This window comes from Schistocerca nitens, chromosome 3 (genome assembly GCF_023898315.1).
Source record: "Schistocerca nitens isolate TAMUIC-IGC-003100 chromosome 3, iqSchNite1.1, whole genome shotgun sequence".
In the NCBI taxonomy this organism is placed as follows: domain Eukaryota; kingdom Metazoa; phylum Arthropoda; class Insecta; order Orthoptera; family Acrididae; genus Schistocerca; species Schistocerca nitens.
In genome coordinates this window covers 730907334-730931121 of record NC_064616.1, presented here as the reverse complement: position 1 = coordinate 730931121, position 23788 = coordinate 730907334, and the positions used below count along the sequence as shown (strand labels likewise).

Genomic DNA, 23788 nt, shown 5'->3' with positions numbered 1-23788 from the left:
TTTGGTGTAATCCTTTTCCACGTATCACTCGTTTTTCTGCCAGAAACAGAAAAAATGTCATTTACCTAATACCCTCCACAGCGCAAGAGACTGTTGGTTAGTTGTGTGGTTCTGAATTGACGTAATTTCTTTAAGGATTACTTCAATTTACGTACATACATGAATATTTTAACCATGATTAACACTGTGACAGGTGAACTTTCACAACCAGAAATGTAACAATTAGTAAAATATTGTCCGCAGCTCGTGGTCGTGCGGTAGCGTTCTCGCTTCCCACGCCCGGGTTCCCGAGTTCGATTCCCGGCGGGGTCAGGGATTTTCTCTGCCTCGTGATGACTGGGTGTTGTGTGATGTCCGTAGGTTAGTTAGGTTTAAGTAGTTCTAAGTTCTAGGGGACTGATGACCATAGATGTTAAGTCCCATAATGCTCAGAGCCATTTGAACCAGTAAAATATTCCGGCCTATTGTGCCATGATCGGATGGGTTTCACATTGAAACCGAACGTTTCGTCCTCATCTGCGGAAGAGGGATCGTAGCTACTTTGAGTGTACAATTCACATCCTGGCTCACTAGGCTGCAATTGCCGTAGTTTGCTGTTGCTGTTACTCCATGGTGGGAGACTCGTTCACACATTCTTCAGCACCGGGATCCAGATTTCATTCACTTTCACGCCCTTCTCCCTCCTACTGAAATTGGTGTAGTATTCAACATTTTCCATGCCCTCTCTGTATAGCCTTTTATAGTATCCGCTTGTAGCTGGTAGTGCTTGAGTCCTACCAAAATGAATGTGGTGCTATCTGGCTGCAAAACAAGTTCCGCAATAGCTGATGTGTCAGTCTCTCCACTTACACATTATGCTCGCAAACCACTCGAAAGGCCGGGAATTTGTAGGATTCCGTGCAGTTGTGGGGAGGTGTACGTGGGCACTATGAAAAGAACGGCCAAGAAAGGTCTAGAAGAGCGCAAAGGCAACTGTAGAAGGGGAGAGACTGACACATCGGCTGTTTCGGAACATGATTTTGCAGCAAGGAGATCACGATGTTCATTTTGATAAGACTCAAGTACTGGCAGCCACAAGCGGATACCCGTGAAAGAATATACAGGGACGCCATAGAGACTGTTAAACACACCGGGAATTTCAATTAGGAGGAGGGCGTGAAACTGAATGTAATCTGGATCCCGGTGCCGAAGAAGGTATATACGGGTCTTCCACCATGAGGTGATAGCAACAGTGGATGACGGCAACCGACAATGGCCAATTGCACCCTAGTATTCAAAGCGTGGGACGTCACGCCAGTGCGCGGAATTTTGCCGCAGTCATTAGGAAGTCAGGACGTGGATCGGACGCTCAATGTTTTCCGCAGATGGGGACGAAATGTTGGGGTTTAATGTGAAATCCGTCCGACTATGGCATAATAGCCCGGAATATTTTATTAATTGTGACGTGTTACCCACTGTGATTGATACTGAATTGTATTAATCTTGAATAATGTTGAAATTATCTGTCAACGGTAAACTTTTCTTTCATTTATAACATGTCTTTCGTTCAAGCTAACACAGATTTCAAGATAGCTGGCACAATTTTTAGGTAATGCACTTGTCTTTTTTGTTGTGGGATATTGGCTTTAGCATCGCATTCTTTTCTTATTTTTCTCTATTTTAACTTGACAGCACTTAGGTTAATGACAATGAAGGTAAAATAAAATCCACAGAGGCCGGCTCATGCAGGAGGTCTTTTCAGATATGATGACGAGAATGTGATCATTAAATTCTCTAAGTGACTTTTAAATTTCCTGATACGACATTTACTTTACCATGGATAACTAAGTATTATTAACATGCAACCCATTGTGGCTTGCGATTATTGAGATGACACATTCTCAGTCTTGTATTAAATGCTCTGATATGAAAATATACTCGTTAAATTAAAAAACAATTCGAAATCCTGTTTCAAGTACTACCCTCTTGTCTTCGATGCATGAGTGCTGTACCTACAGCATTTGATAACTGCTTGAGAAACCACACACTTATGAAATAAGTGATCCACATTTTGATGTTTATGTGAAGCGTATTGAGAATTACGTTTCTGTACCAAAAACGGACTTAGAAAATTTGAAGCATAGAAGAAACATCGTTCTATGCGTAATTGCTACATGTGTGCAGAGCGTATTGAAGATTTTTCGTTACGGTTTGATAAAAAAATAGTCGTCTTAACAAAACGTTTTCCGGCAATGTTTTGCGTTGTCAGAGGGTTGTAATACCTTTACTTCTCTCACATATCACCTTTCATCAAGAGGTCCTATATTATAAAAGAAAAATAGTTAAAAACCTATTTATAACGACAAAACTTTACGGACATATATTCTGCTATGAAAATTTATTTTGCCTAAGGTTGACCCACAATGCTATAGTCAATTTGAACCAAGAATTAATTTATTCTTTTTTACACGATGTGTGCCTGTTCGATACAGAAACATCAGAAACCAACTGAGAGCATTAACAAAAAGAAACGGTAGTATAAAAAGATATAGAAATAACAGAGACGAAATGTATAAAGTCATTGGATCTGTTATGGCTGCACATCTAAGTGCTGTGTTTTTTTTAGGAAAGCAAAGCCAAATAAATCCTGAGCAGAAGGTGAGGCACCTTCATCCTAAGTGTATAGAACACCTTATCAGTCCTGAAAACAGCTACAATTCTCTTTGGCCAGGAATAGACAACATTCTGGGTGTACGAGAAATCATTGCCTAAACACTCCTCATGCAATAACTCGTACAGGCTGATCAGATTACGACAATGCAGTACAGTTTCGCGTGTTGTTCTATATAATAAGAAAAGGGAATTAAATCCCAGGAATTTGAGGTTCTATCTAAGGATGTAAATTCTCTTCAGTGTTCGAAAAGCAAACCTCAGATGTAGCCCGCAGAAGGCTCCAATTTACACCATGGAATGCCCTCATTTGCATGGCAAGTGAACGGCTAATGTATTTCCAATTTTACACACTGTGTTTATCTTAAGTACTCTCAGTCAAATGAATTTATGAATAAACTTTATAACCATTCCAGGTCTGTAGACTAATCAGACTCGAACAGTGTAGAGCATCAATGGCAGATACATTATTGGAGCACAGAACCTGATAAAAATTTGCTTCCTCTTTATCGATGACGGTTCTAGGTGCTGCGCTGCATGGCAAATAGTATAATCTTGTTTTATAAAATTTCATGCGTTCACTATTACCGACGTATGCGTTGCGAAATGTAGCGCAACAGTGTTGGATTTAAATTGATCCTTTATTTCACTTCCTCAGGCTCACTTCTTCTTATCACGACTAGGTACGACCAATGTTCTATGTGGTTCCGTAAGCAAGCCGCATCGTATCCATATGGAACTACACACATGAATACAGTATTCATAATAAGAAAAATATGCAACTGAGATAGTGAAATAGTGGTTAAATTTTAAAATCCGCTAGTTTTACACAACAAATTGCACTTGTACGACAATTCGAAATGTGCCCAACGGTATATTAATGAATTCGGGTGTTCGCGCTGCTTCGATAATTATCTGCACATGAGAGCAAATAATGGAAACATAAGTAGAGTTCTACGTTTCGCCTAATTCAGAGACTGTGTACCAACTCAGCTGAGGATGGTATCAGTGGTTGCTTTGTTGAAGTAACTATTCCGACAGCTTCCTAAAGTAACCACTGGAACCTAAATCAGAGCGGCCTGATGAAGGTTTGGACTCCTCTCCTCCTGAATACCAAGTCAGTGCCTTCACCACTGCCTCCCCCAGTTTAGTTCCATGGGCATATTTTGAGATAGTTCAGTTTAAACTTTACTTCCAAATGTTTTGTTGATTTCAAGATCAATAACCAACACGTTGCTATCAGTATTAACATTGCAGACTGTGTCTGTTGCGACCTCTTAATTGTTTATAATTCTCCCATTGAGCCGTGTTTACTCCGTCGGTTAACTTTTACGTGTTTGCATGCTTTAACTTTTCATTACAGTGCTGTCTGGTTGTAATGTATCAGAGCTTTGAACTTGCTGAACGAATTAATTTTTGTTTTGATCTCGACTGTCCCTCTAAAGAAATAAAACACACTAGTAGGTACAGATCTCATCAAAATGCAGTTCATTCATGAATTGAGGGAGCCATGGTAGCGCCACCCTTCTAAAAACTAAAGATAGTGTTATTCGATGTACAAGTAAAGGATCGTAAAGACCGCAAATCTGTAATGTACTGTACACGTAATGTGACCAACGGGCACCCAGACACTGTTATAGATCGAGCGACGGTCATACGCTGTAGAACATCCATCTGCGGTCTAGTCGACTTCTCACTCGTCGATTCGTCGGGTAATAAGCACATACTGTTCGATGTTCGTATCGACGTAGTTGAAACTTAGGACTGCAAGCTGAGTATATTTGATGAATAAAATGTGGTTCAAATGGTTCAAATGGCTCTGAGCACTATGGGACTCAACTGCTGAGGTTATAAGTCCCCTAGAACTTAGAACTACTTAAACCTAACTAACCTAAGGACAACACACACATCCATGCCCGAGGCAGGATTCGAACCTGCGACCGTAGCGGTCGCGCGGTTCCAGACCGCAGCGCCAGAACCGCTCGGCCACCAGCGGCCGGCGATAAAATGTGGCCGATCTGAAATTTGTTGTTGTATTCAGTCCAATGACTGGTTTGACTCAGCTCCCACAATATACCAGTTTCTTCATCTCTGCATAACTGCTGTCCCCTTCGTCCATTTGAAACTGCGTACTGTGGTCAGGCTTTGACATCCTTCCACGCTTTTTACCCCCCTCCCTCCCGACACACACACACACACACACACACACACACACACCAATACCGATTCGACGTTTCCTTGATGTCCAAGGAAGTGTCCTACCAATTGGCCCTTCTTTTAATCAAATTGTGTCATAAATTGCTTTGCTCCTCAGTTGATTAAGTACCTCCTCATGAGTTACTTTATCTATCCACTTAATCATCATGACTGTTCTGTAGCAACACATTCCAAAAAATTCTAGTGTTTTCTTGTCTGAACTGTTTATCGTCCATGTTCTAGTTCCGTATGAAGCTGCACTCCAGATATACTTTCAGAGAAGACTTTCTAATAATTAAATTTATATTCGCCGTTTACAAATTTACCTTTTTCAGAAATTTTTCTTTGTTCTGTTGCCAGCTTACATTTCATATCCTCTCTGCTTCGAAGATTGTTAGTTATTTTGCTTCCCAAATAGCAAAATTCATCTACTGCTTTTATTGTCTCATTTCCTAATATAATTGCCCAAATATCTCCTTATTTAATTCAACTATATTCCATTATCTTCGTCCTAATTTCATCGATATTCATCTAATAACTTCTTCTCAAGACATCATCCATTCCCTTCAACTGATGTCCTTTGCTGTCTGACAGCATTACTATATCATCGGCAAACCTCAAAGGTTTTATTTCTTCTCCCTAACTTTAATTTCCTGTCTAAATTTCTCTTTGATTTACTTTACTGCTTGCTCAACGTACTGGTTACATTATGTTGGGGCTACAACGCTGTCTACCCCTTCTTAACTACTACTTTCCTTTAAGGTTAGTCAGCTCTTAAGACTGCTGTCCGGTTTCGGTACAAATGGTAGATAAGCTTTCGCTCCCAGTATTTTATCACTGCTACCTTACATAGCCCATCTATTAAGATCTCAGTACGTAGGTCGTACTCACTCGTGCCGAAGAAACACAAATGTCAAGATGAAACTGTAGATTAACGCAGTAAAAGTGGTCACATAGTTGATAAGAATGTAAATAAATCGAGTACAACAGAAAGATTACGAAAATAAGTTCGTTTAACGTATCGTGGGCGTTTAGTGGTTATGTGAACGTCTTTGCAGGGCTAAAGAGATCGAGGCGTGTGCTGTAGATCGTGAGCCCCGTAGTATACAATTTGACAGCGCTCCTTTTGTTTTCTTGTAATGCACAGTGGTTTGGCGCAGTCGCGGATTTTGCAGATAATTAGCTTTTAGTGTGGGCTCGGAGGCCGACGTTAGTCTTTCATGCGCTTGTAAACACTGCGCGGCATGTAATTGGCAGAGATTGCAGCCGCCTTTGGGCAAATTGAGGGGACGCCGTGGGTGGTCCTCGCCAGACGGCACGCAGCCCAGCACAGAATGTACTTAAACTGGCGGAAACCCGTTACACCGATGAATACTCGTTCGCAGCGAGCGCCAGTCGCTGCACTAAAAGCCCGTCTGCAGTGCGCAGCGACTTTTGGAAATCCAGCTACCACGTCAAATGACTGGAAAAAAAATGCCTACGTTTTCCGTGGCAGAATTCTCAGTAAAAAGTAAACGTATGGTGTCACATTAAAGCGACTACTTCTTGTCTTAAAACTGTCTGTGTGAGAAGTGAGTGACGTTAAACTGGAACCAGCTGCACTCTCATATCCGCTGATAGGGCATAGCGCGCGAGACGCATCGAGTCATAAAGTCTACATTACGTAGGGCGGATCAGAGGCATGGGGTATACTGAATGCCAGTCTGTCGAAGCCCGACGGAAGACATCGCACGAACACTAGAAAGTCAAAGATGTGGAACTACCTGGCAAATGGTTCGGATCCATACTATTCTACGTCGAGCTACTAGTCTGTCATCGATGTACGACAAGTGAAAATTTTCAGTAATTCCAGTAGTAAGAAAAAAAATAAAGCACACACATCTTGAAAAACAAAAGCCAAAGCAATTTCGACCTCATCATCCCCCTGTTGATGGTAAACCAGGCCTTTATAGATGCAGTTTTGTAGTTATTGATGTACACTGCGACATTAGTTGTAGAATTTGTGTTAGTTTATTCCGTCTCGAACTCTGACACCAGCTGTAAACTTCTCACAAAAAATTGTTCAAATGGCTCTGAGCACTATGGGACTTAACTGCTGTGGTCATCAGTCCTCTAGAACTTAGAACTACTTAAACCTAACTAACCTAAGGACATCACACACATCCATGTCCGAAGCAGGATTCGAACCTGTGACCGTAGCAGCAGCGCGGTTCTAGACTGTAGCGCCTAGAACCGCTCGGCCACTCCGGCCGGCAAACTTCTCACAACTTTGCTACTCTGGTGTGGAAGCTAAATTGCGAAGGGAATGGAACCGATGTTGTTTATATAACTTAAATTGTTCGCCAAGCTTTTGTTGGTACATGTGGTGAAAAGAGTACATTTTTTACTTTCACGAAATCGAAAACAGTGACATTGTCGGACTACGGACTGAATCACCTAATGTGTTCACCCGAACGCCTTCTCAGACGCCGAAGATGTTGTTGAATTGTCATCACAGATCTTCATTGTGGATACCAGAGCCATAAATTTATTAAATGAATGTATCGTTTTTCATTTACGCTGTATTTATTAAAACTTCTTCCTAGTTCCAAATCTGTTTTTAGATTTTTAATCCATTATACAGTGTTTAGCTAGAAAAACGTGGTATACTAATTTTGGAACGAAGAAATAGTTTAAATAAATACAACCTAAATGAAAAATATCTCATTTACGTCAATCTTAACGATACTATCTCAAAGACAAAATATAACGAGTTTAACCGTTGGAGTAGCACCACTGAACGGGACGAGTTGAATTGTGTCCGGAAATCGTTTGGAAGGAAGCACTATTTGAGAGTTTTTCGCCTTAAGCATTAAGAATATTAGAAATTTAGCGGTTGTGACTATTTGAACAGCTGTGACTGAAAGAGTCGACTGTGGGTTTCTCGAAAAACCAGTTCCGTTATAATATTCTGTTGGTTTAAGAATATCAAGTGAAATCCGAATCAACCTAGCCAGGTACTCCCAATCCAGCTAAATAAGACTCCACTGCTTTAATCACGTGCTGTTCAGTCGTAGACATCTATAATATGACGATGACAAACGGCACGTAATTCAGTTACCATCGATTTCCTTTAAATGTAGGTAAAACAGTAGACTGATACATTCAGTGGATCGAAAGTTATCCCAATCATATTTGATGCATTTGAGGATGAAGAAAGCAGTCCAGCACTTATGTGAAATTAGGGAAAAAACTTTATCGAAACTGTCAGTACACTCGATGTGAAACCATGGCACAAAAGTGTAAAAGCAAAACACCTTATCGCCACGGTAGCTCCTCACCAATAAAAACTCAGAAATGCAACAATACTTGTACTGAAGAAGCTTCATCTTTTTCCGGTGATTGCGTTAACGGAGAGAAAGTAAAAAATATATAAAACAATAAAAATAGTAATTACGACCACTGACGTACAAACAACGAAGAGATCACTAAGACTGCTTACAGATGTCATAGAACTATTTGCAGATATACATGTCCTCATAATGATGTCCACATATTATTTGTATACTTCGGAAAGGCCTATGATAGCATACGCCGACAGACACTCCTAAATGTAATGAGGTAATTTGAAATACTCTCATAGTTAATCAGATTAGTTAAAGGGTGTATAGACGAAACTGTGTTGTATAAGGTGAGTAATTCCAAAACAGAATTAATCATAATTATGCAAAATTATTAGAAAATCGACGAGACCACAGAACTACGTATTAATGAAGAAAAAACAGTATGTCTGGTCATAAGAAAGAAAATCGCGAGTGGTGCTCCTTTTTTTTGCAGCTTGATTCGCTTTCAAGACAGCTGACAGCTTCAAGTACTTAGGAAGTGACTTTAGTATCAACAACGGAACGGATATAGAAATGACGGCTGTCTAGCAACAGCATAAACACTTCTTCGTTATATCAATATCTTAGTACTAACTTCAGAATTCACTTGTATTAATCGGCTATTAAACCTGTAATTTTCGTGTCGTCTCGTTGTCACTACAGGCTTGTACCATGGGAAGCAAGGAGAGGATGTTGTTTGGTGACCGCCATCCTCTTCCTACAACACAATTGTATGCATGTATTAATAGGGTTCTTTATTAACATAAAAAGGAAGGTACTTAGCTTAAGGTAGTCCAGGAGTTGTGGTACAAACTCTTCCGTAAAAGTCCACGTTAGTCTCACTGCTGGTGAAATACAAGTCCCCCTATGCACACTGCTCTGGTCGCTATGTGGGACTGAGACTCTGTCTGCGACTGCAAGTGTCTGGACTGCAACTGAAGACTCGACTTGGTGATTCAAGGGATGACTGACTGGAGTCCTCAGGTCTGCGGCGGCTATCTCAGTACTGGTGGTTGAGAGATCGTTGGCGGCGCGTTTCTTGAGAGTTTGTCTTTGGTCTCTCTCCTGATAGGTTCACTTGCTCCGGTGCCTACTACCGATCTTCTCGCAGCCTCTTTGCCGATCGGAGCGCTGGCGACAGCTTACGCCAGCACAGTAATTATAAGGATGTGAAGCATTAATATTTAGAAATAAAAATGAAGAAAGAAAAATACTGAGGAAAATTTTTAGATCTTTATGTGATGAGAATATGTGGAGTGGAGGATATGGAAAAAAAATGAAGAATTGTTAGAGCTGTACAAACACCGTAACATCGTCGATGTGCCAAAGAAGGGAATTTTGAACTGGGTTGCCGTATAGCAAGAATAGCGGATAATAGACTACTTGGAACAATATTTTGCAGAACAATGGATGCAACGAGAGGAAGAGGAAGACTCAGAATTGGGGGGGGGGGGGGAGAGATAATATCCACGAGGGCAGAGCAAGGATGAATATCAATACCAGTTTGACAAACCGTGTACCTGACAAAAAGAGGCTCGTAGAGCAGATGTATGGTTGATAAGGTCCTTTTACATAAAGTAAAAATCATAGAAAATCCCATGATACGTCGACATAATATCGTGGCATCCTGGTGAAATGTGTGTGTGTGTATGTGTGTGTGTGTGTGTGTGTGTAAGAGAGAGAGAGAGAGAGAGAGAGATGGCTTACACACGGTGAGCCAGAACTCCACCGACAAAATTTCGGTGGTTGTTCAGGGATGTTTTCTGAGTACTTTCTTATAGGTGACCCGTCATCTTGAGTGGTTCGTTACACAGTAATTGTATTTCATTTGATTTCTTGTCCCCATTTATCATTGCATCTACATTCTATTGAAAATATTCGCAGAATAATGTAAATGTTAACCGCAAATGCTGTGTGTGTTATTTACAGACAAAACTGTTCTGTTCACTCACAGTATTTGCAGTTGACGACAGAAATGCACAATTGAAGCTTGCATTCAGAACTGCTCGGTTCTGCCTCGGGTTTGTTTTTTCGACAGTGTTAGTTGAACATTAACGCTGATACACAACTGTATAGACAAGTTTATTGATAACAAGTTGGCCAATAAATGCCACGTGTATGGGTTCATTATATGCGAGAGAAGAGCCGTGCAACGAAGCTGCGCTGTTCTCGCAGCGGCGACAACCATATCATAGTATATATGTGGAAGTACGCAAGAACAGACACCACATATATAATTAAGGCGCTGATGGCTGGTTCGAATGGCTCTGAGCACTATGGGACTTAACTGCTGTGGTCATCAGTCCCCTAGAACGTAGAACTACTTCAACCTAACTAGGGTAGTCCATGCGGTTGTGGTGACCACTGTGTCTGGATGGCGTAGTGGTCAGCGCATCTGCCTCGTAAGCAGGAGACACGGGTTCGAATCCCGGTCCACAACAAATATTCAACTTGCGCCATAAATATAAATCAATGTGCACTGGCAGCTAATGAGTTTAATTCCTTTGTGTCTTCATATCAAAGTACTGTTACAGTACTGTACTTTGGCAACTGAAGCTTGTTGCACTACCCTCTCTTCTGTGTCGTACGTTTTGGTGACTTTACAGTACAGACTTTTTCACTATTGTGAAAGTAAATGGGTAGCAAAATGAATAAATCATAACTATGTTACATACTCAGCTGTCAGAGACCAAGGGTTCCTTCAACCAAAATACTCAGAAAATACCCCTGAAAAAACTCCGAAATGTTGTTAGTGGTGTTCGGTGTTCAACCTGAATACGATAAGCTAAGCTCAATTTAATCCCAGTCGTGGCGCGCCAGTCGGAACGATGCTCTCTGCAGGGCGCAAGGGCGGCGGTAAGCGATGCAGGTTTTAGCCCCGGCCATGGCCGTCTCGTTATCGCGACCAGCCGCGCGCCCTTTCATCTTCACAGCGGCCGACCTGCACGCTGGAATGGATCTGAACATATCGTGCCCAAGCCCACGCACGTACACCACCTCAACTTTTCTTCTGATCATCTGATGACGACGGGACAATATACACCAGAAATATCGTGTGCTTTCTGCGATTCCTCGTGGCTGAACGCCCCGGCACCTCTACGAAACCTACAAGATCAATTCAAAAAATTCGAGCGCTGTTCATATATATGCACCTGGTGTGTTACCCGAATTTCTTCGGAAGGCCTGAACACTCTGACTTCACACTTACGCTATCTGTTTCGCAGTACCTCCGCTGATCGGTTTTGTCTAGCCATGCGAAGCATGGTTATAACTAAACTTGTGCTAGTTGAGAAGGTCCTCGTGAAAAACGAGGGATCGTAGAAAATGAAACTTTGAGGAAGCATTTTTAAAGACATGTGGAAGAGAAATAACGAATAAACCACTGAAAGAAACACATTTTGAATTCCACATGAGAGGGTAACGTTTGTTCAATGCATACCTCGTTTTCGTTCCAGGTTACAACAGTTTTTCAATGTAACGACCATCTGCATCCACGACAGCCCGTAAACGCAATTGAAATATCATTCCACAATGTTTTGCAGCAGTTTTCGAACGGTGGGGCTTGGAATGTTGAGCTGTCGTGGCACAACTTGTGCACTGCTTGAAAATCACACATAGTATCCAGCATTCTCAGGCGTGAAAATACAAACGTCTTCAACAATCTTTGACGCAATTGGCCGTCGGTCTCTCCCTGGAGCAATTCCCAAATCGCCAGTTAATTTGAACTTCCGAATCATGTTCTTGAAGCCTGGCGCGGAAAGATGATATTTCCATATTTGTTGAATGTGTCGATACTCGCGAAGAGCAGCAACACTAGTACTGTTGTTTTGATAAAACAGCTCTACGAGTAAAGCGCTTCTCTCCTTGTGTAGACCTATGTCGATTGTCTGCAACTGTGATGCATCGTGACACTAACACTGCTAACAACGCAAATCCTGCAGCGCACAGTGTGAACATCGTTCTTATAAACTTTGGAACCCATACGCTAAATAGTTTTCCATCTACAGTGGGTCAAAAAAATGGTTCAAATGGCTCTGAGCACTATGGGACTCAACTGCTGAGGTCATAAATCCCCTAGAACTTAGAACTACTTAAACCTAACTAACCTAAGGACAACACACACATCCATGCCCGAGGCAGGATTCGAACCTGCGACCGTAGCGGTCGCGCGGTTCCAGACTGTAGCGCCCGAACCGCTCGGCCACCAGCGGCCGGCTACACTGGGTCAAGTGGCGAAAGTGTAATTATAACCGCTCTGTACAACAACAGAGCGACCGCTGCTTCGCTTGATCCAGTGATGTGATTGTTAAGATATTAACATCATTTACATATGTACTTTCATGTTTTCGACGTACCAGTTCTTTCCTCCCGCTATATTTCTTTGTTAGTATTATAGTATTTTCTGCTTAGCGAAGCGTATGAGTTCTCAAAGGAACAAAGAAATAAGTTTTCTGATTAATCTATCATTCCTTTCCATTTCTTGGTCCGATATTTTTAATTCTTTTCTGTTATTTTGTCCACGGATCTATAGTTAAACTGGTGCACAAATTTAAGGACGGAAGTAACTCTACCACGATGTGTCACTGCCAAGTAACATACACTACTGGCCATTAAAATTGCTACACCACGAAGACGACGTACTACAGACGCGAAATTTAACCGACAGGAAGAAGATGCTGTGATATGCAAATGATTAGCTTTTCAGAGCATTCACACAAGGCTGGCACCGGTGGCGACACCTACAACGTGCTGACATGAGGAAAGTTTCCAAACGATTTCTCATACACAAACAGCAGGTGACCAGCGTTGCCTGGTGAAACGTTGTTGCGATGCCTCGTGTAAGGAGGAGAAATGCGTACCAATACGTTTCCGACTTTGATAAAGGTCGGATTGTAGCGTATCGCAATTGCGGTTTACCGTATTGCGACATTGCTGCTCGCGTTGGTCGAGATCCAATGACTGTTAGCAGAATACGGAATCGGTGGGTTCAGGAGGGTAAAACGGAACGCCGTGCTGGATCCTAACGGCCTCGTATCACTAGCAGTCGAGATGACAGGCATCTTATCCGCATGGCTGTAACGGATCGTGCAGCCACGTCTCGATCCCTGAGTCAACAGATGGGGACGTTCGCAAGACAACAACCACCTGCACGAACAGTTCGACGACGTTTGCAGCAGCATGGAGTATCATCTCGGAGACCATGGGTGCGGTTACCCTTGATGCCGCATCACAGACAGGAGCGCCTGCGATGGTGTACTCAACGACGAACCTGGGTGCACGAATGGCCAAACGTCATTTTTTCGGATGAATCCAGGTTCTGTTTACAGCATCATGATGGTCGCATCCGTGTTTGGCGACATCACGGTGAACGAACATATGAAGCGTGTATTCGTCATCGCCATACTGGCGTATCATTCGGCGTGATGGTATGGGGTGTCATTGGTTACACGTCTCGGTCACCTCTTGTTCGCATTGACGATACTTTGAACAGTGGACGTTACATTTTAGATGTGTTACGACCCGTGGGTCTACCTTCATTCGATCCCTGCGAAACCGTACATTTCAGCATGATAACGCAGGTCCTGTACGGGCATTTCTGGATACAGAAAATGTTCGACAGCTGCCCTGACCAGCACATTCTCCAGATCTCTCACCAATTGAAAACGTCTCGTCAATGGTGGACGAGCAACTGGCTCGTCACAATACGCCAGTCACTACTCTTGATGAACTGTGGTATCGTGTTGAAGGTGCATGGGCAGCTGTACCTGTACACGCCATCCAAGCTCTGTATGACTCAACGCCCAGGCGTATCAAGGCCGTTATGACGGTCCGAGGTGGTTGTTCTGGGTTCTGATTTCTCAGGATCTATGCACCTAAATTGCGTGAAAATGTAATCACATGTCAGTTCTAGTATAATATATTTGTTCAATGAATACCCGTTCATCATTTGCATTTCTTCTTGGTGTAGCAATGTTAATGGCCAGTAGTGTAAATTACTTAAATGTGTGACCCATACACGTCCGGACGTGCTCCTCAGTGGTTATTATTAGTGTTAAGTATATTGTGTGGGGCCGAAAAGTACTCGTCTTCTTCCAGTGCGGCCCTGGTAAGTTTAAACTTTGGTCGCCACTGATGTAGACCGTGCAGTCTAATAATTTCATAATTTCGAGCATCATTCAAAGGCCCGTAAAATGTTTCTCTAATCTGTTTTATTTCTTATTTTTAGACAATTCATTTCACAAGCCATTCTACACGTGTATTAGGTAGTGTCTGACTGTGGGGTGGTGTGTCGGCAGGCCGTGTGGCGCGGCGTGGCAGCATGCGGCCGTGAGCGCGCCGGAGCGGGGGCCATGCTGTGGACGCTGCTGGCGCTGAGCGTGGCGACGGCCGCTGCCGCGGCGACGCGCTTCCCCGACGAGGGCGGCGGGGTGAACGGGAGCGCGGCCGGGCTGCGGCTGCTGCACATGGTGCAGGACGCCGCGACGGGCCGCCTCTACGTGGGCGCCGTCAACCGGCTGCTGCAGCTGGACGCCGACTTGCGCGTCGAGCGCAGCGTCGTGACGGGCCCGCGGCCCGACTCGCCGCAGTGCCACGCGGCGGGTTGCGCATCAGATTCGACGGTGGAAAAACGTCTCACTGATAATTACAACAAGGTGCTCGTGCTCGACGCCGAGTCACGCACGCTGATCGCGTGCGGCTCGGTGGCACAGGGCGCGTGCGTCAAGTACAAGGCGGCGGACATCTCGCTGCCGCCCGAGTTCGTCGCCATCAGCATCGCCGCCAACGACGCCACCTCCTCGACGTACGCGTTCATCGGGCCCGAGCACTACAACCAGTGGGGGCGCTCCGACGTGCTGTACGTGGGCACCACCTTCACCAACAACGGCGAGTACCGCCACGACGTGCCCGCCATCTCGAGCCGCAACCTGTACACGCTCAACTTCGCCGAGTACTCCTTCTCGAAGCAGTCGCTGCTGCGCATCGACGTCAAGTACCGCGACCACTTCCTCGTCAAGTACGTGTACGGCTTCAACGCGAGCGACTACGCGTACTTCGTGATCGTGCAGAAGCAGAGCCCGCTGCCGGGCCAGGAGGAGCTGGGACACGTGTCGCGCCTGGCGCGCACCTGCATCAACGACGCCAACTACGACAGCTACACGGAGGTGACGCTGTCGTGCGGCGACGGCTACAACATCGTGACGGACGCCAAGGTGGCGGCCGCCGGCGGGGACCTCGCGGCGGCGCTGGGCGTGCGCGCCGGGGAGCCCGCGCTTTTCGCCGCCTTCTCGCCCAGCCGCGGCATCGGGCCCGAGCCCCAGCCGCGCTCCGCCCTCTGCGTCTACAGCCTCAGCGAAGTCGAGCTCAAGTTCAACGAGAACATCCACATGTGCTTCAACGGCAGCATCAAGTACCGCAACATGGGATACGTGTCCGGCCTCATCCTCGACGGCAAATGCCCCATGGCTGGGGTGAGTACTCTCCCTTTACCTCCTCTTACAAACTTGCGGTAATCTGTCGAACAGCTGGAAGGACATTGGTCTGCTTCGAGAATGCAACCCGAAACCATCCTCTGCCTCATTGGACAGTTCAGATGATTCTCGAAGAGAAATTTTGTTATCACGTCATTGTTGCAGGGATTTGAAATGGAACGGTCGTACCGGCCGTTGTGGCATAGCGGTTCTAGGCGCTGCAGTCCGGAACCGCGCTGCTGCTACGATCGCCGGTTCGAATCGTGCCTCGGGCATGGATGTATGTGATGTCCTTAGGTTAGTTAGGATTAAGAGTGCTAAGTGTAGGGGATGTTGTCTCATAGTGCTCAGAACCATTTGAACCATTTGGAACGGTCGTAATCATCATTTGGATGTTGTAGCTCTTCTTATTTCGCGTATTTCGTAAGAAAATCTGGAGAGGAATTCCGTCTTATACAGGACTCCATTTTATACAGGGTGTTACAAAAAGGTACGGCCAAACTTTCAGGAAACATTCGTCACATACAAAGAAATAAAATATGTTATGTGGATATGTGTCCGGAAACGCTTACTTTCCATGTTACAGCTCATTTTATTACTTCTCTTCATATCACATTAATCATGGAATGGAAACACACAGCAACAGAACGTACCAGCGTGACTTCAAAGACTTTGTTACAGGAAATGTTCAAAATGTCCTCCGTTAGCGAGGATACATGCATCCACCCTCCGTCGCATCGAATCCCTGATGCGCAGATGCAGCCCTGGAGGTTGGCGTATTGTATCACAGCCGTCCACAATACGAGCACGAAGAGTCTCTACATTTGGTACCGGGGTTGCGTATACAAGAGCTTTCAAATGCCCCCATAAATGCAATTCAAGAGGGTTGAGGTCAGGGGAGCGTGAAGGCCATGGAATTGGTCCGCCTCTACCAATCCATCGGTCACCGAATCTGTTGTTGAGAAGCGTACGAACACTTCGACTGAAATGTGCAGGAGCTCCATCGTGCATGAACCACATGTTGTGTCATACTTGTAAAGGCAAATGTTCTAGCAGCACAGGTAGAGTATCCCGTATGAAATCATCATAACGTGCTCCATTGAGCGTAGCTGGAAGAACATGGGACCCGATCAAGACATCACCAACAATGCCTGCCCAAACGTTCACAGAAAATCTGTGTTGATGACGTGATTGCACAATTGCGTGCGGATTCTCATCAGCCCACACATTTTGATTGTGAAAATTTACAATTTGATCACATTGGAATGAAGCCTCATCCGTAAAGAGAACATTTGCACTGAAATGAGGATTGACACATTGTTGGATAAACTATTCGCAGAAGAGTAGCCGTGGAGGCCATCAGCTGCTGATAGTGCCTGCACAGGCTGTACATGGTACGGAAACAACTGGTTCTCCCGTAGCAAAAAAAATGGCTCTGAGCACTATGGGACTTAACTTCTAAGGTCATTAGTCCCCTAGAACTAAGAACTACTTAAACCTAACTAACCTAAGGACATCACACACATCCATGCCCGAGGCAGGATTCGAACCTGCGACCGTAGCAGTCGCGCGGTTCCAGACTGTAGCGCCTTTAATCGCTTGTCCACTCCGGCCGGCTCTCCCGTAGCACTCTCCATACAGTGACGTGGTCAACGTTACCTTGTACAGCAGCAACTTCTCTGACGCTGACATTAGGGTTATCGTCAACTGCACGAAGAATTGCCTCGTCCATTGCAGGTGTCCTCGTCGTTCTAAGTCTTCCCCAGTCGCGCGTCATAGGCTGGAATGTTCCGTGCTCCCTAACACGCCGATCAATTGCTTCGAACGTCTTCCTGTCGGGACACCTTCGTTCTGGAAATCTGTCTCGATAAAAACGTACCGCGCCACGGCTATTGCCCCGTGCTAATCCCTGCCAACTCCGCATTTGTAAACATTGCACTGACTGCAAAACCACGTTCGTGATGAACACTAACCTGTTGATGCTACGTACTGATGTGCTTGATGCTAGTACTGTAGAGCAATGAGTCGCATGTCAACACAAGCACCGAAGTCAACATTACCTTCCTTCAATTGGGCCAACTGGCGGTGAATCGAGGAAGTACAGTACATACTGACGAAACTAAAATGAGCTCTAACATGGAAATTAAGCGTGTCCGGGACACATGTCCACATAACATCTTTTCTTTATTTGTGTGTGAGGAATGTTTCCTCAAAGTTTGGCCGTACATTTTTGTAACACCTTGTAGTTTTGTTAATACCCAGATATGGTACAGCCCTTCCTGTGCTATATTCAGTGAGATTTTTATTTTTCTCTGAGAGACGTGGAGCGATTCTCAATCTGAAATTAGCAGAAAAAAGAAAAATATAGAAAGCCTTTCGTTGTGTTCAGATGATAAGCTGCAGACTGCACTGTATGGTGGATGTAAGGGGTGATCAAAAAGTTTCCGTTAGAAGGTCGTACAGTCCGGAATCGATTTGGCAATCAGGCAAAATCATTGAGGCAATCGTCCCACCGACGACCCAGACCGAAGATATCCGTTTGATAAAACACCGAGTCCTGCTGCGGTAAGAACTCCGTAACTTCCTCCTGCAAATCCTCGTCCGACTGGAATCGTCGACCAATCGAGACCTTTCTTAAGGGAGTGCGAAGGCGTGATAATCGCGTGGGGAGAGGTGAGGACTACAGGTCGGGTGCTCGAGGCTGGCCTCCCAGATCGACAGGCGTCTTGGGTCGAATCGTGACCATCACGGAACTTGATGCGCCATTCCACAACGGTCGTTTTCGACAGACAAGCTGCCCCATTCATATTCTCCATTCTCTGATAGATGTTTACCCGTGTTGCCCTCCGGCAGTCAAGAAAAGAATAACAACACGTTGATCCCGTTTCTACGCATTTGATAATAATGTCGCCTTAGTTTTCGTTTCCACGTTTACCGCATGCACGTCAGAAAGACACGAATGCTCACTAATTTCTTGCCTACATGTCGGTACTTATATACCCGTGCTACGTTGCATATACGCAGAAGCAATGCTCTCAAACGGAAACTTCATAATCGCCCCGTTATATAAAGCTACCGGCGTACAAAACTAATGGTGTCATATGAGGTATGTGAACAGAACTGTAGCTCCGTTATTTCCAATTTTAGTATACTAGACCTAAATCTTCAAGATTAGCGTAAGTGGACAACATACAGCAACTCCACTCAGTGATATATGCAGTATCACAACAGTATACCGCATGTAACGTAAAGTAAAACTTTTGACGTATAATAATCGCTCCTTTGCAAATATAAATACTTTTCAGCCAGAAATTCATATAACTTACACAAAATGTTTACATGTAACTATTTTTTCAGAAAGAAAATAAACAAAAGTGCTCAAACATGTTTGGCTGTTAGCAAAACTATGAAGTGGTGTCTCACATAAGGCGGAATTCCTCTCCAGTGGCACTGTCAATCGAGGGTAAATAAGGTGGTAGACTTGGTTTCGGTGGCAGAATAGTATAGAAAAGCAATCAGGGTACAACGGTGATTACTTATAAAACTCTAGTGCGACCCATCCTGGAATACCGCTAAAGTGTGTGAGGGACGTACCAGATAAGGCTAACGTGGGATGTTCAACATATGCACACAAGTGCAACATGAATCTTCACAGATTTGTGTGACCCAAGTGAGAGCATCACGGAGACGCTGAGAAACCTAAAGAGGCGATCGCTTGAAGATAGACGCAGGCTATCTCGTGAAGAACCAACTTAAGTGCTCAATACCGGAATATACAACCACCCTCTATGGTTCGCTCTTGTAGGGACTGCAAAGACGTGAGCAGACCACATAGGCGTTTGTGCACACATTCGTCTCGCACTCCATGCGTGAATGGAACGGTAGGAAGTCCTGATAATTTGTACAATGGAAGGTACCCTCTGCCATGCATTTCACATTGGTTTGCAGAGTATAGATGCAGATTTAGGGTCTCCATTATCACAAGGGAACGAAATAATGCGTCACCACCAGATACTTGGAAGAGTGACCTTTATGAATGACTTTTGCCTTAAGTGTTTACATACACTCGAAGACCTAAGGGAAAAAAAACGGCGCTCCATGAAGGCATTATCTGAATGGGACAGAAATCGATAGATGTGATGTGCATGTACAAACAAATAAGTTATTACAGTTTCAGAGAAATTTGATGATTTATTCGGGAGAAATAGCTTCACAAATTGAGCACGTCAATAACGAATTCGTCCACCTCTGGCCCTTACGTAATTCGGCTTGGCATTGATTTAGAGTTGTTGGATGTCATCCTAAGGGATAATGTGCCAAATTCTGTCTGACTGGCGCGTAAGGTAGTCAAAATCACGAGACGGTAGGAGATCCTTGCCCGTATTGCTCCAAACGTTCTCTATTGGGAAGAGATCTGACGACCTTGCTGGGCAAAGTAGGGTTTGGCAAGCACGAAGACAAGCAGCAAAAGCAATTGTGGTGTGCGGGCGACATTATACCGCTGAAACGCAACGCTAGAATGGCTTGCCATGAAGGACAACAAAACGGGGCGTAGTATATCGTCGACGTACCGCTGTGCTGTATGGGTGATGCGGATGACAACCGAAGGAGTCCTTCTATGAAAAGAACCCCAGATCATGACGCCTGGTTGTCTGACTGTATGGCGGGCAACGGTCAGGTTGGTATCCCACCACTGTCCAGGGCGTCTCCAGACTCGTCTTCTGCCTGGAATCTCACTGACTGGAGTAGAATTGTCTTCAGCGATGAGTTCCTCGTCGAACTGAGCGCCGATGACCAGCAAATTCGTGTCTGCTACACAACAGTTCGGAGCCCTCTAGCGGCAGAGGCCTGCAAGTACGTAATTATGAATAAAGATGTAGAATGTTAATAACGTTTGTTTTATTTAAAAAGCTGTAAGAGTCTTCACTAAAAAATCGAAGACATTACTTTTCAACAAGCCCTCGTAGCTCTGTCAGGCATAGTTAGAGAACGTTTACAGTGCACGCTAAATTAATGTGGAGGAACATTCAATATACTCTGCGTTGACTACGTGTCGTATTTTAAACCTATGTGCCCAGACTAGAACTCGAACAAGTCCTTTGCTTTCCGCGGCCAGTCAGCTACCAGATGATCTATCCGCGGACGTCTCCTATCTCGACGCGAAACATAAATCAGTTGTAATGACCTCGTCGTCCACCATACGTTAATCCCCATTTTCCTTCGTTTCAAAGTTTCGTCTTTCAAAGGCTTCTCCCCTTTACTTGTAACGTCTGGAAAGGTTCTCCCACGGACCTGAGACACTAGCATCTGCGAGAGGATGGATACAAAGGGTACTTCGGCTTACCCACAGCCTCACAACTGTTGGAGAGAATTAATTCTCTCAGTCTACGAGACGTACAAGGGAGAGGAGGCGTAATGCTTTGAGTCCGTCCGTCGCGCGTGCAATTGGTAGCCCGCTGCCAGCAACAAGCGAGGATCTGGGTCGAACTCCCAGAGCGGCACATAGTTGTAACTTGTTATGTACAGCCACCGACACATATATTTCCCGTAGATTAAGAGAATTCATTCTCACCTAATACACTCTGACTTAACAGTAGGACCTAGGGGAAATGATACGACGCATGCCCACTCGCCTGGAGCTCAAGAAACATTGCGTTAAAACATTTGAGTGGCCGCACACATGTCCATCTCTAAGAATGCAGGAAAGAGTAAACTTCAGGGATCGAATGGGAACTATATTTCACTGATACATGAGGATGTCCCACGTCGTGATATATAAGTTGCACAGAGTTTCACAAAAAAGAAAAATGCGTATCACTAGAAACCGTTGTAATATCCTTTACCACTACGATTTTTCAATCTCTTCTCTTGCCATCATACAATAAAATTATTATAGTACACTACGAAGTTCGATGAAGGGTTGGAAAAAGATCAGAAGTTCGTGCTAAACTGGTCTCTTCTCTTTTATGCTTCAAATATCAGGAAGCAAAAAACTTTAAAATCCACGTACACAATGTTTTCCTTTGAAACTAATAAATTATAGGAGAGGTTACTTTTTTAAAGGATTTTATGCGGAGCTACAGATGCAAAATTTTGAAAAACGTGTTGGTTCAATTGTTCACGTTCTTCAAAATGTTTCTCATAATCTGATCATCTTATGTAGTGTTAATGGGTGTTTCTGCTGTAATATTCTTACCGACGCATAATTCAGACCGACCTTTGTGGTGCAGCGGTTGAGTCACTGGACGCGCGTTCAAAAGGATGGGGATTCAGATCAAAATGGTTCAAATGGCTCTGAGCACTATGGGACTCAACTGCTGTGGTCATCAGTCCCCCAGAACTTAGAACTACTTAAACCTAACTAACCTAAGGACATCACACACATCCATGCCCGAGGCAGGATTCGAACCTGCGACCGTAGCAGTCGCACGGTTCCGAACTGCGCGCCTAGAACCGCGAGACCACCGCGGCCGGCTGGATTCAGATCCCACAACACCTGTCTACGTTCAGGTTTCCCGTGGTTTCCGTAAACTTCTTAATTCAAATGCTAGTATGATTCATTTGAACAGGATACGATCAATGTTCCTCCTCATCCTGCGCCCGGTCTGAGCTTGTACTCCCTATATTTTCCTATTACTCAGATAAAATTTTTGCGACATTCTTGTAAAAAAAATAAATCAGTTTACCATGGGCCCGTTTTGCGTTTGAGTGCTCAGTGGGAAAATATTGTAATAATTACATATCCAATGGACAGTGTGCCAGATTGCTGCGGCCACTCCAACATTGTTGAGGCCACGAGTGAGGTGCTAAGGTTATATAACATGTACCGACAACGCAAGGGAACCAGTTAGCCAATTCTACGCACATACACCTCGAAAATAGACTGAATAGTATAGAGCAAGGGCAAACTGCGATTCCCATACGACTAGGAGCGAGTGCGCCAAAAACGTGAAACTCATGGGACGTTCAGTTACTGCCGTCATCAGTATCCGCAAGAATGAATTCTGCGGCTATTTCACGCAACGTTGCTTGTCTGTTATCACTGACAATTCTACGCAAACGCCGCTGCTCTCGGTCGTTAAGTGAAGGCCACCGGCCACTGCGTTGTCCGTTGTGAGAGGTAATGTCTAAAATTTGGTATTTTCGGATCACTCGTGACACTGTGGATCTTGGTATACTGAATTTCCTATTTACAAAATGGAATATCCCATGCGTCTAGCTGCAACCAACATTCCGCATTCAAAGTCTGTTAATTCCTGTCATGCTGCCATAATCACGTCGGACACCTGAGTACAAATAACAGCTCCATGAGTGCCCTGCCCTTTGTACCTTGTTTACGCGATACTACCGCCATTTGTATATGTGCACATCGCAGTGCCATAACTTGTGTCAACTAAGTGTAGATCAACGTGTACTTCGGAATCTCGTCCGTTCAGAAACAAGAATGGTCGAAGTCTGTAGCTCAACTGACAGAAGAGAACAGCTGTGTGGAAAGAACAGGCGTCTCAGGGTTCACCGTTCACCGCAAAAGGTTGTTGATTTTGTTTCTTTTCTTATTTCTGTCTTACCATGACTACCCAAGAGTTCTCCGAGACAATTATCACAAACGATAGTGGTTTATTTTCAAATTGTGTTTTCAATTCTGGGCGGCGCTTAATACTGCGAATAAGGTGTAAATAGATGTATATTGCGACAGAAAGAGCAACCAGTCGTTGTTTCTTGTAGTGGGATACTTAGCCTGCCAGATGCTAGTGTTTGACCCTCTGCAGGCTCATTGTCATACGGTGGCATTTATAGACCATAATTTCGTAAGTTACGTGCAAATCGTCGTCAGAGTTGTAGTGCTGATGACAGTTAATAAATTTTAAGAGTATCTAGTGGTACACATACAAAATCGTTAATATTCTCATTATTTACAAGTTACACAACCTCTCCCCTTCTACGACGCAATGGTAAAGCTAGCTGTCACCAACCCAAAGATCTGCTTGAAGACTACAGTGCTTCACTCTTCCAGCAAACAGACCACAGCATGTCATTCTCAATGGAGAGTAATTTTCAGACGTAAACGTAATTTCTGGTGTACAACAAGAGAGTGTTAAGGGAGCATTACTT

The 23788-nt window shown here is 44.3% G+C and overlaps 1 protein-coding gene and 1 non-coding gene across 2 annotated transcripts in view; both read left to right on the top strand.

Moving 5' to 3' along the window:
- The window catches only part of LOC126249408 (plexin-B), a 1292451-nt gene that overhangs the window by 235551 nt on the left and 1033112 nt on the right, over positions 1–23788 (top strand). Inside the window, exon 2 of the mRNA XM_049951062.1 lies at positions 14504–15676. Within this exon, the coding sequence (XP_049807019.1) occupies positions 14504–15676 (1173 nt within the window). The remainder of the gene's footprint in view (positions 1–14503; positions 15677–23788) is intronic.
- On the top strand, positions 10576–10648 carry Trnat-cgu (transfer RNA threonine (anticodon CGU)). The gene has a single exon. It is a non-coding gene; the product is annotated as a tRNA-Thr (tRNA).